This window comes from Panthera leo, chromosome B3 (genome assembly GCF_018350215.1).
Source record: "Panthera leo isolate Ple1 chromosome B3, P.leo_Ple1_pat1.1, whole genome shotgun sequence".
Lineage (NCBI taxonomy): Eukaryota > Metazoa > Chordata > Mammalia > Carnivora > Felidae > Panthera > Panthera leo.
The window spans coordinates 107912158-107925274 of record NC_056684.1 but is presented as its reverse complement, the minus strand read 5'-3'; the positions used below and the strand labels follow the sequence as shown (position 1 = coordinate 107925274).

General features: G+C 37.4%; 1 protein-coding gene across 2 annotated transcripts in view; it reads right to left on the bottom strand.

Annotated features, from left to right (window-relative positions):
• SNAPC1 (small nuclear RNA activating complex polypeptide 1) overlaps positions 1–10937 on the bottom strand; it is a 34753-nt gene extending 23816 nt beyond the window's left edge. Inside the window, exons 1-8 of one of the 2 annotated variants that reach the window (XM_042943440.1) lie at positions 10858–10937; positions 8609–8691; positions 8306–8465; positions 8011–8151; positions 7038–7142; positions 4130–4288; positions 2463–2531; positions 1651–1713 (exon numbers count right to left, since the gene is read on the bottom strand). In XM_042943440.1, coding sequence (XP_042799374.1) covers positions 1651–1713; positions 2463–2531; positions 4130–4288; positions 7038–7142; positions 8011–8151; positions 8306–8458 — 690 coding nt within the window. In that variant the 5' untranslated portion in view covers positions 8459–8465; positions 8609–8691; positions 10858–10937. Of the gene's footprint in view, positions 1–1650; positions 1714–2462; positions 2532–4129; positions 4289–7037; positions 7143–8010; positions 8152–8305; positions 8466–8608; positions 8692–10636; positions 10821–10857 lie in introns of those variants that run through there. The other variant, XM_042943439.1, reaches the window with a different exon arrangement.
• Positions 10938–13117: the final 2180 nt, after the last annotated feature.

The window sequence follows — 13117 nt, the reverse complement described above, 5'->3', positions numbered from 1 at the left end:
CAGCATTCTTCTCGAAACTAGAACAAGCAATCCTAAAATTCATATGGAACCACAAAAGGCCCCGAATAGCCAAAGTAATTTTGAAGAAGAAGACCAAAGCAGGAGGCATCACAATCCCAGACTTTAGCCTCTACTACAAAGCTGTAATCAAGACAGCATGGTATTGGCATAAAAACAGACACATAGACCAATGGAATAGAATAGAATCCCCAGAACTAGACCCACAAAAGTATGGCCAACTAATCTTTGACAAAGCAGGAAAGAATATCCAATGGAAAAATGACAGTCTCTTTAACAAATGGTGCTGGGAGAACTGGATAGCAACATGCAGAAGATTGAAACTAGACCACTTTCTCACACCATTCACAAAAATAAACTCAAAATGGATAAAGGACCTGAATGTGAGACAGGAAACCATCAAAACCCTAGAGGAGAAAGCAGGAAAAGATCTCTCTGACCTCAGTCGTAGCAATTTCTTACTTGACACATCCCCAAAGGCAAGGGAATTAAAAGCAAAAATGAACTACTGGGACCTTATGAAGATAAAAAGCTTCTGCACAGCAAAGGAAACAACCAACAAAACTAAAAGGCAACCAAGAGAATGGGAAAAGATATTTGTAAATGACATATCAGACAAAGGGCTAGTATCCAAAATCTATTATAAAGAGCTCACCAAACTCCACACCCAAAAAACAAATAACCCAGTGAAGAAATGGGCAGAAAACACGAATAGACACTTCTCTAAAGAAGACATCCAGATGGCCAACAGGCACATGAAAAGATGCTCAATGTCACTCCTCATCAGGGAAATACAAATCAAAACCATACTCAGGTATCACCTCACGCCAGTCAGAGTGGCCAAAATGAACAAATCAGGAGACTACAGATGCTGGCGAGGATGTGGAGAAACGGGAACCCTCTTGCACTGTTGGTGGGAATGCAAATTGGTGCAGCCACTCTGGAAAACAGTGTGGAGGTTCCTCAAAAAATTAAAAATAGACCTACCCTATGACCCAGCAGTAGCACTGCTAGGAATTTACCCAAGGGATACAGGAGTACTGATGCACAGGGGCACTTGTACCCCAATGTTTATAGCAGCACTCTCAACAATAGCCAAATTATGGAAAGAGCCTAAATGTCCATCAACTGATGAATGGATAAAGAAATTGTGGTTTATATACACAATGGAGTACTACAGGGCAATGAGAAAGAACGAAATATGGCCCTTTGTAGCAACGTGGATGGAACTGGAGAGTGTGATGCTAAGTGAAATAAGCCATACTGAGAAAGACAGATACCATACGGTTTCACTCTTATGTGGATCCTGAGAAACTTAACAGAAACCCATGGGGGAGGGGAAGGAAAAAAAAAAAGAGGTTAGAGTGGGAGAGAGCCAAAGCATAAGAGACTCTTAAAAACAGAACAAACTGAGGGTTGATGGGGGGGTGGGAGGGTGGGTGATGGGTATTGAGGAGGGCACCTTTTGGGATGAGCACTGGGTGTTGTATGGAAACCAATTTGACAATAAATTTCATATATTGAAAAAATAAAAAATAAAAAAATAAATGTTAAAAAAATAAAAAAAAAAGAAAGAAAGAAAGAAAGAAAGAAAGAAAGAAAGAAAGAAAGAAAAAGAAAGAAAGAACTTACCTGAACAACAACTGAAAAGGCCTTTGATTTTATTCTCGCTAAGGATTCTGCCCTTTCACATCTCTGGATAAAAAATAAACAAGAAGGAGAAAAAGTTAAAACACATAAACATTAAAAGAAATTATGAATACCCAGGTATTTATCAGAAATAAGATTGGAGATAGAAGATACGGGAAAAAGAAATTAACATTTTTTGGACATACATTGACCAAAGACATATAAACACAGACAACATTCTCATAGCAGGTCCACAACACCATCTCCATAGCTACTGACTGTTGAAATTCAGGATTTAAGGAAGATTATATGAATGAAAGCCTTGGTGATCAGGCCACTCCCTCCTCATCTGCCTCCTCTTCTGCCTATGCCCCAAAATGACTCCTGTCTCATCCACGAAGATGGACGAAAACCCTGGAGGCAGGAAGCAATAAACAGTAGCTAGAGCTCCACACTGGCTGAAAGTAGGACAGGAAGTAAGAAAAGACATATTTCAAAAACCCTACTCTGCCTGTGTAAGGACTAAGAGCACCTTCCACCATCATTCTCCCCTTTCCCTGCAAAAACTCTTAACATCCTCACTCCCAATTTACACTTGTGGTCTTCCACAAGGTTTCCAGGAAAAAACAGACTAACTTTTCATAGAGCTGATGTTTCAGGATTGTCTGAGATAATTATTTTAATACCAAGGGTCATAATACCTGTACACAGAATCACTTGTATACATAATACTTGTATACAGAACCACACAGAAAATGAAAACAAACTAACCAAACTATTGCCCCGCAAACAATCAGATAGTGAATTTCTCTGACCTCTGATTCTTGTGAATTTCCTTCTCTCTTTTCTTCTCCATCTTTAACTTTTGATTTTAAGGATGGATTCTGGAAGAGCACAAAAGTTATATATACACATTTACAATTCAAATTAACTAAAAATCAATTGCAAATAATTTCAGAGCAATGAGAATCATTTATTTTTTTAGTTACTGCAAAACTAAACGATCATTTCACCTTATTACTGCACGGTTCACCACCTGACATTAAATTAAGATCAAGGTTAGGTTTCAGAATAGTACTAAAAATCATCAATAAAATGCCTAAATCCTCCTAAGGAAGGAAAACATGCATTTCATATAGTAGTAAGAAAATTGGTTTATTCTCCTTTCCTTCAGGTATTCAGAGGTCTTAGTAATGCTAAGTAGAGAGTTTACTCAAAGAGGGTGCTATAAAAAAAGAAGTAGTATAAAAAAAGGGCAATAAGAAAGTACTCCGATAGATTTTTACATTGATTGCCTAGGTCATTTGTGTAACCCATTTGTAACACTTGAAGTATTCAAACATTCTAAACTGTGCTGTCTCTCATTAAAATAAATGTGGGTAGAGGAAGCAAACTCTTTCCTTCTTCTCAAGACTGTCATCTGATCACTTTCTTTATCTTTTCTAAAATTAAGTTTTGAGCCAAATCCCTTTATATAATGAAAAGCCAAAAACTGGCAACCAATCTTTCTGAAAGACAATATATAAAATAATAATTCCCATCTAGCATTTATGAAAACACTAATACATTATCAGACACATAATAAGTCATCAGAAATTGCTTATGTTTTACTTTTATTTTTTCCTAAAAGTATTTACTAAAATAAGATGGAGTGGTGATTTCAAAGCTAAATTCAGCAAGGCTGGCCATGAGGTTTCCAGGGTAAAAAGTTTCTCTAGGTGAAAAGGTTACTGTGGAATATGGGCAGCTCCAGCGTCAGTATCTGGATCAGAAAACTAAACTGAAAATCTGTAAAACTGTGTAAAACTAAACTGTGCTGATGAGATCTGTAAATGGATAAATCAAGGCAGGCAGAGCATGCCCTCTCACAATGGAAAAAGCCACCACTCAGGTCTAGCAGTCTGTTGCCATGCACAAAAGTGGGACCACTATTACAAACCACTGATTTTTAACAGAAGCTGGATGTCTGGAATTTTAACTGAAGTCCACAAATATTTAAGTGCCAGTAATTATTTTGACATTTTAAAACAATTTTAGGATCAACACTGTGTCAAACAAACCACACCTGTGTGTAGGATTTGGCCCAAAGACCGCCAGTGTGCAACCTCTAGAAAATGCTAAATTATAAAGATTGGAATAAATCTATGGTATACCAAGATTACTTATTCCTCTAAAGTTAGATAGATATTATATATAATGTATGTTATTTAATACGTATTATAGAATTATTATTAATAATTGTGTAAATATATATATACACATATATATATATAATGACATACAAAATCTGTTTGTAAGGTTAAATAGCATTACATAGCGGATAACTGGCAAAGCCAGACCTAGAAAAGTAAAGCCCTCGAAATCTTAACTCCAGGAGAATGTAGCCACTCAACTAAACTGCCTCTCAACCTCATCATCCCTGTCTAGCCATTAGTGTAGAATGCAAATACAACAGTGATATATTAAACAAGCGGTCACATACCTTTCTGTCTTTGTGCCACTGCTGATGCTCTAAAACTATGTTCTTAATATTGTCAAAAAAATCATCCTTTATCAAGCTGAGGGCTTTGTCTGGATTGGATTTATCACCTGAAATTATATGTTTCATGTTCTGATAATGATCGTGAACATTCAGCATTTCCTAAAAGTGAAAAGATGAATCTTTCAGTTCAATTTTTGGGAGAAACTTAAAGGCAAAACCAACACAAAATAAAATGACACTCCCAAGTGACTAAGTTGATAAAGAATAATAAGCTACAGTATATTGAAAACAATATAATCATACAACCCAAATAGTACAACTTTATTAATGGTCTCCACAGAGATCCACTAATCTTCACAAACTTCAAAGCCTCTGTGCCTGTCCCCATAAGCTCCATCATTACTTCACTAGTAAGATCCACGATTAAAAGAAATAGAAGGCAATTTATGACAACATTTGAGGCATCACTTAGACCTTCTTCCCCAGAAACCTCCAGCCAGTTGGGCAGGTCTATGGGGTAAGGGAAAGATAGCACATTACAGGTAGACTTCAGAAATCAGATAAAGCCAGTATTGAGACTTGGCTCAAAGAGCAGCAGAGAACGACTGACACTCCCATCACAGATGACCACTGCAACACCCGAGTCATCCCCAAGTTAGGCTACTCAATTCATTTCCAGTAGGTTTTGATGGCATTGACAGGGATCTGCTCAAACAATCATGAGCTGCTGGGCAGTGCTGAGTGCTCACCCATGCAGGACCTTCAAAGGAGAACACTGTCCAGACATGGGGAGCCCCTAACTTTGTACAGCTTGCAGTGTGCTGAATTCCATTATTTTACTACATGCAATAAAATACAGAGGAAAGACCACTAGCTGGACCCAGTTTTGAGGCTGAGTTCTGTCATTTGCTAGACTGTGACCTTGAGCAAATCCCTCAATCTGAGAATCACATTCCACCTTTGTATAAAATTAAGTGATGCCATCTAGCCCACTGTAAACTATATTAAGTGAGCTTATACAAGTGGGCATGTTCTATAAAATGTAAAGCAACATACAAAGTTAAAGGATTAAGAAATAAAAGAAAGTACATGCACCTTGGAGCCTTATAGGCTTGGACATTCAAATCCAGTGTCTGTACCTTACTGTACCCTACTTTATGCAAATTACTTACCTTCTCTGAACCTCAGTTTCCTTGTTTTTGAAATCAGGAAAATACCACCTCCTTTGCAGGGTTACTATGATCATTAGTGAGATAACAGACATAAAACACCTAATAGTTCCTGGCACGTGCTGAACACGCAACACATGATAGCCACTACTATATTATAATTGTAGAAGTAAAGAAACAAAGAAATGACTGGCTTAAGGTCATATTTAAGTAATAGAGTTATAATTCAAAATCAAAAGTTTCTTTTTCCCCATATACCTTTTTTTTTTTTTTAATTCCAGTATAGTAAACATACAGTGTTATATTAGTTTCAGGTATACAACAAAGGGACTCAACAAAAATCAGAAGTTCTGATTCAATATCCTAGTCTCTTCATTTTATTATGCATCCTTAACCACAAAGCTAGAACTAATGAGTAGCTGAATCATGACCCAAATTCAGGTCTGCTGACATGTAGGCTTAATAGCATTTGCAGGCAGGAGAAGCAACGTAGGGAAGTATTAAATGTAAGGATTATTATGAGAACAGGTGAAAGACTGCACAAGGACAGGATGAACAGAGTCAACAGAGGGAAAAGGCTCTTAAAGCAGGTCTGTGGCAAGTTAAAGACCCTACAAAAAATCATGATGACTTCACATAGAAGCTTCTAGGAATAGGCATTCCATACCTTGGCCCTTTGGACCCTCCTCCCCAATCACCCTAAAAGGATATGCCTTTGATCACCCCAGCTCTGTTCTCTAAAATCTTTCAGGGTAACCTGGGTGGCTCAGTCGGTTAAGCATCCAATTCTTGATTTCGGCTCAGGTCATGTTCTCATGGTCGTGAGATCGAGCCCCACATCGGGCTCCATGCTAAGTGTGGCACTGGATTGGGATTCTCTCCTTCCCTCTCTCTCTGCCCTTACCCCACTCATACTCTCTCTCAAAATAAAAATAAACTTAAAAAAATAAAATATAAAATCTTCCATACCTGTTTGCTGACATAGACAATATTTTCAAACAAAGGAACCTGTATTTCAACACCTTCAGAACCTTTAATTCTTAAAAGAATGTAAAATCAAAAACCATGTTTAAGAAGGTATGTTGACAAAAAATTAACTTTCTACCACCATATCAGTCCACAACCAAAAATGGGTTTTGTTTCAAACTCAGGGCAGTGCTATTCCATGCATGTAAAATTCTGGGAGCCTCACTACTTATTCATGTGAAAGATGATTTTTCTCAATACTGACAACTCAAATAAAATACCAAAATACATTAGATGGTAAAGCTGCTTTAAGACTATGCCTCTTATCCATAAATCTTGATTTCATATTTTTGTTTTATCAGAACAGCTTTAAATTGTTTTCAATGGCTTTTAAAATAAGCATTATAAAAAGCAACTTAGGAAATAGATACATAGTGTTAAAAAATAAAAATTAAGTCACTTTAAATTCTTGTTTTATGACCTATTTAAAATCAAACATAAATGGTGGCTTCATTATTTGAATCTAAACATCCCAAGTCCAAGGGCAGTCTTCTATATTTTTTGCTTCTCACAGAGTTTCAAGATTTATTCCATAAATGTTCATATATTTAGAGTGTATTACATCTGATACTTTAGAGAAACAATAAGCGTTCTATGATTGGTTCAAATCATTAGAAAAAATTTCAGTATCCCTAGATGAAGGTAAAACTTCGATATATAGTTAACAATAAAACATTTTTTTTTAATTTCAAGAGCATAAAAAACAAATTTACCTCTAACACATCAGAAGTGATAAGTTTCATTACACGATCATTTGGGTCCTTAAATTCTTCTGTAACTTCAGCTCGTTGAATTTTCTTCTTCATTCTATATGATAGCTATGTGATAATGAATGTCTTTTAAAGGATATTTTTTTAGATAATCCATTTTCCAAAGACTATTAGACTTTTAAAATAACCTTTAAGGGGCACCTGGGTGGTTCAGTCGGGTAAGCATCCAACTTCAGCTCAGGTCATGATCTCACAGTTCATGAGTTTAAGCCCCAAACCAGGTGAGCTTGAGCCCCACTTCAGGGGGGCTCGAGCCCAATTTGGCCAGGCTGACAGTGTGGAGCCTGCGTGGGATTCTTTCTCTCTCCCTCTCTCTCTGTCCCTCACTCACTTGTGCCCTCTTTGATAGATAGATAGATAGATAGATAGATAGATAGATAGATAAAATAAAGTATTTAAAAAAATAATAAAATAAAATAGCCTTTAAGATGCCATGCCACATGCTTATAAATTCAAATGATAGAGAAGTTACATGATTGGCCAGCTGATGTCAGATCCAGAATTAGGACCTGGTGCTCTTTTAATCTAATATTTCAAGTATCATAAGACTGAAGAAACATATTTTATTAGTGGACATTAATTCTTCACCAACTGACTTTAAAATTCCTTGGTCTTCTTTCAGTAACCTCTCTGATGAATAAAGGAATAAACAAATGGCAAATGCCAAATCTCATTTCCTATTCTAACAATTTACTTAACAGATGGCATCTAGAAACACACTGTATTTAAAAGCAGAGACTAAATTTTTGTTTGCAAAAAAAAGTAATCAGAAAGCATTTTCTCCTATTTTAAGACACTGTTCTAATTGTATTGGAAATTATATAATATTCTTTCCACTTTATAGAGACTGAGGTACTTTATGAACAATGAAGCATAATTTCTCATTTTGAAAAACAATCTATTTTAGATAACATACCAATTTGGGCATTGCTGTAAAGTGAAATGCTTTGTCTAGTCGTAGTTTCCTAAAAATATAAGCTGCATCAAAATGTTGTGCATTTATCAAATCTTGCTGAAATTTTAAGACTTCATCCCAATCTTTCAGGGCAACTCTAATCTACAAACAAGAGAGTAAAAAAGTTACTAAAGGTATATCTTTTTTCATTAATGTATTTTAATTTAGAAACATTGGCATTCCTATTTAAATCAGTTTGTTGTAAAAATATTGTACCTGTTTCCTATTTCTGCTGAGGGAAAACAACAAGTATTACCTTTTGTTTTGGTTGACACAGTTGGGTGTTATATAATCCATACAGCAGATACAAAGCACCAACTCTGATCTGGAAGGTGTAGGGCGGTAAAAAATATTGCCAAGCCAAAGCTAATGCTTCTTTTGTAAACATGTTCTTTTCTAAATTTCTCATTCTACCACTAGAAAACAAAGAGAAAATATATTATGACTCTAAGTAAACCAGTAATGAACACAAATTAGAAGAGGTATATTCTAGCAGCTACTAGAAACTGGATGGGCATTCCACATCTGATCCTTTCACAATTCAAGCACAAAAACTTACTTTTCTGCTGTGCTTCTTACACTGAGGAATAGACATGCACTCGGTAAACAGGATGCATCTTCCTAAGGCATCAACTTTACTTGCTGAATAGGGGAGCAAAGGGGGAGGGGCTACAAATTATTCCTGGTTAAGAATTTAAAACATTTTTAAAAATTAAAATAACCATGGTTATGTTACAGAATAAAATACAAAAGTTATATGCCTTCTAATATGCAACGGAGATTTTCCCCAATACTCTCAGGGATATACTCTACACCTCATTAGTCCTTGAGACACCTAGGTGAAAAAGTTAAAGAACCACAATACAATATAACCCACACCCTCCTCCCAATTCTGCAGGACAAAGCTCACCAAAGTAAAGAAGGAGCAGGGTAGAAAAGCAGACTTCACTATACTCCCAAAGCCTGGGATCTTCAAATAATAAATACACTAAAAGAATGCAAAATACTGTAGTATTAGCAACCAAAGCAACTGCTGAAGAAACATCACCACTACTCAAGTAGTGTCTACTTTTTTTCTCATTTTAATTTTTCCTCCTTAGCTAAATATATGGAGGTAACCCCCGCAATATTTTCCAATATCTGCTTTACCACCTACTAGCTGTGTGACCACGGAGATTACTTAACCTCCTTAAGCCTCAATTTCCCCTTCCATAAAACAAGGATAATTATGTACCTGCTTTTCAAAGTTGTTCTACGGATTAAATACATTAAGCTATAAATGTATTACATTTAGTAGCCATTAAAAAAATTAGTTCCTTTCATTAACGGTACAATAAATAGCTCTCTATCCTCCATCCCCCGCAATGTACAAACTACACAGGTAATTATTACATTGAAACAAAGAGAACTTTTACTTCTGATTCAGGAAAACACAGTCTTAATCACAAGAATTCATTCAGCCAATCATTTAGCTTTTTCAATATTGTGTGTGTTATGCTAATGAATATCAAACTTATCCAGTCACTGTCCTCACAGAGCTCTGTCTAGTGGAAGGAAAACTTTAAAGCAACAATAATAATAATAAGTGAATATTTACAAGGCAATGAAGGGTGCCCTTAACACGTATTAGCTCATTTAACACTCATGACTGCAGTAAGAGGTATTACAGTCTCCATGCTATGGATATGGAAGTTCAGGCAAGTAATTTGCCCGAAGTCGGAGTTACTCTTTGGGCTGTGATTCAAATTCAGGCAGTCCAGCTCTGTAATCTGCTTGCTCTTAACCGCTATACTCTACCACCTTTTGAACTACACGCTGAAAATAACCTGTGCTAAGTCGAGAGATAAAAGCAGCATAATGCTCTGGGGAAAAACCCAGTATGAACGCCTGACTTACTCTAGAAGGGCAAAGGAAGGCTTCCCTGAAACACTGTTCATTTGAGATTAATCTGAGTTTAGAAAAAGGTGGTCTGGCAGAAGGAACTGGGGGGAAAGCTCCAGGCCCAGTAAAGCTTGAAGAGGACCACAGGAGGCCTGGAGCAAGACGATGGAACGGCAGATGAAGCTGCAGAGATGGGCTGAGGCCAGTCAGGGAGGGTGTTGCCAGGCAGATGAGAGACGGTGAGCTTTATCCTAAGGACAGTGCAAACCACTGGAGTGGTAAGCAGGGGAAGGACAAGCACTCTAGAAAGACAACTGTGGTTGTATGAAAAACGAATTCAGTCGTGCAGCGTTCTGTCTTTGCTTGGGTGTTTGTTTTGTTTTTAAACAAGGGGCTTTAGGAGAACAAGGCTGGAGGAGGGCAAATGATGGGTGACCTGGGCCAGGGTGAGGCAGAGGAGATGGAGATGGCGGTTTAGAAGGGTGGCCAGGCAGAAATACATACTCGGCGGGAGGCCGCAAAAGGACACAGACGAAGCCAATGAAACTGCCCAGGAAGAAGGCCCGGGAGAGCTGGGGGCAGCGTGCAGGGGCTGCAGCCTTCCTCAGCCCTTCCCAGGAGCAGCAGCGCTTTGGGGAAGAAAAAAGCTTCCTACTCCGCCTCTGAGCAGGGAGTGATGCGAGGGTAGCGGACTAGAAACACCCACCAGAAGATGGTCCCGAATTTCATGCTCCTCCAGAGCTCCGTGAAGTCCTCGAAGCGCACGCTATCGGTCTCCTGGAAGCGGCTGAGCAGCGCCTCGCAGTCAGTCTGCAGGCCTGCAGGAGTCCCCATGCCTGCAAAAGCCCCTAGACCACGCGCGGACCAGCCGGCGGCTGTCGCCCAGGAAACCGAAGCCGGACGTCCCGCCCCCTGTGCTTGACGTACTTGCCTTATCCGGCCCCTTTAGCTCCGCCTCTAGCCGGACTGGTGCGAATTGTGGGTTTTGCTTCTTGCGCATGAGTGGATGTGTGCCCGTACCTGCTCTGATCTGCTTAAAGATAGAGGGCTAAGGTCAGTTCTCTCAATTTCATTGAAGAAGTTTCTATTTCAGGAGTCGTGTGAGCCCAAGCAGGATTTTAGGTCTGCATTAGGCTAGCTTATGTAAATTGGCTTTACCCTTACTTTCCTTTAAAGTGACCCTGGGGCGCCTGGGTGGCTCAGTTAAGCCCCTGACTTCGGTTCAGGTTATAATCTCGGGGGTTTGTGAGTTCGAGCCCCTCATCCTGCTCTGTGCTAACAGCTCAGAACCTGGAGCCTGCTTGAGATTCTGTGTCTCCCTCTCTCACTGCCCTTCTCCCGCTGGCACTTTGTCTTTATATCAAAAATAAACATTAAAGTGATCCTGGAGTCACAGAAGTCAACTTTTATAATTAGGCAAGAACAGGTCCCATCTTCCACCTAATTCTTCGTGGAAACAGTATCTAAAGAAGACCTTTTACTAGGAAATGAACTCCACTTATTCTCTCATAGTTTACAACCACATAGTATAGTGTTCAATGTGTGTCTCTCCTTGTAACCATTGCAGTCTTCTGCAACCACAAATTGAGAAACTTGTGAACATCTCCCCACCGCCGCTCACACCCCTATGTTCATAATAATCTGGCATAGTACTTGGCAGAAAGTACATATTTATCGATTATTTGGCTTAATTGGCACTCTGTGTATCCTCCACCTCTTACTCCCTGGAGCTGGATATGGAGTAGTATGCTGGACTTCTCACCATTTTCAGATTGCAGGGCATGCTATTTTTATTCTTTAGGAGTGGTATGCCAATATAATGGAAAGCATTAGACCAACTGTAGATGGACGTTCAACTCAGTTAACTTTCCTGATCATTGATCTTTTTAAAAAAATTTATGTAATATTTATGTATACAGAAAACCTTATGTAACATGTCTAAGATAAGCATAACAATGAAGTGAACATTTGTGTACCTTCTACCTGTGGAGGAACAGGAACAGGAACAAGTCTGTCACATTCATCTGTGAACTCCTCCTCTAATTTATTCCCCTGCCTTTACCACTACCATGGTAACAACTACCTTGTTTTGCTTCTCATTCTTTTGCGTCCGACTTCAGCTCAGGTCATGATCTCATAGTTTGTGGGTTCAAGCCCCTTGTTGCGTTCTGTACTGACAGCTCAGGGCCTGGAGCCTGCTTCAGATTCTGTCTCCTTCTCTCCTTCTCTGCTCCTACCGCACTTGTGCTCTTTCTCAAAAATAAATAAATATTTAAAAGTTATTCCTTGTTTATCTTAAATACAGTTTAACTGTATTTTAAAGGACGTCCTTTATTTTTCTTTGTCAAATATGACAATTCTACTTACACATTACAGCAGTATATATATATATATATATATATATATATATATATATATATACATATATACATATGTACGTATATACATATACATATATACACATACATATGTATATATATACATATACATACATATGTATGTATATACATATATACACTATATATGTATGTATATACATATATACACTATATATGTATATATGTATATACATATACACTCTATATATGTATATATGTATATACATATACACTATATATATACATATATATACATATATATGTACATATATATATACATATATATACACTATATATGTATATATATATGTACATATATACATTATATATGTATATATATACATATATACACAGTATATACACTATATATGTATATATATACATATATACACAGTATATACACTATATATGTATATATATACATATATACACTATATATGTATATATATACATATATAGTGTATATACACTATATATGTATATATATACATATATATGTAGAAATGTTGGATGATAATGGGTGCAAGTGTAAAACTTTAAAAGATAACGTCAAATTGTTTTTCTAGAGTGGTTGAACAGATTGTCACTTCAATATCCGTGTATGGCAGTTCCAAATTCAGCCATATCATCTCAGAAACTTGATACCTAATTGTGCTGTTAACATTCATTTCTGTGATTATTAATGGTTGTGCATCTTCTTAAATTCTAATCTTCCTGTTCCCTCTACTATGAAGTGCCTGTTCATATGTTTTGTCCATGTTTCAATTGGGTTGTTTGCCTTTTTCATACTGATCTGTAGGATCACCTTA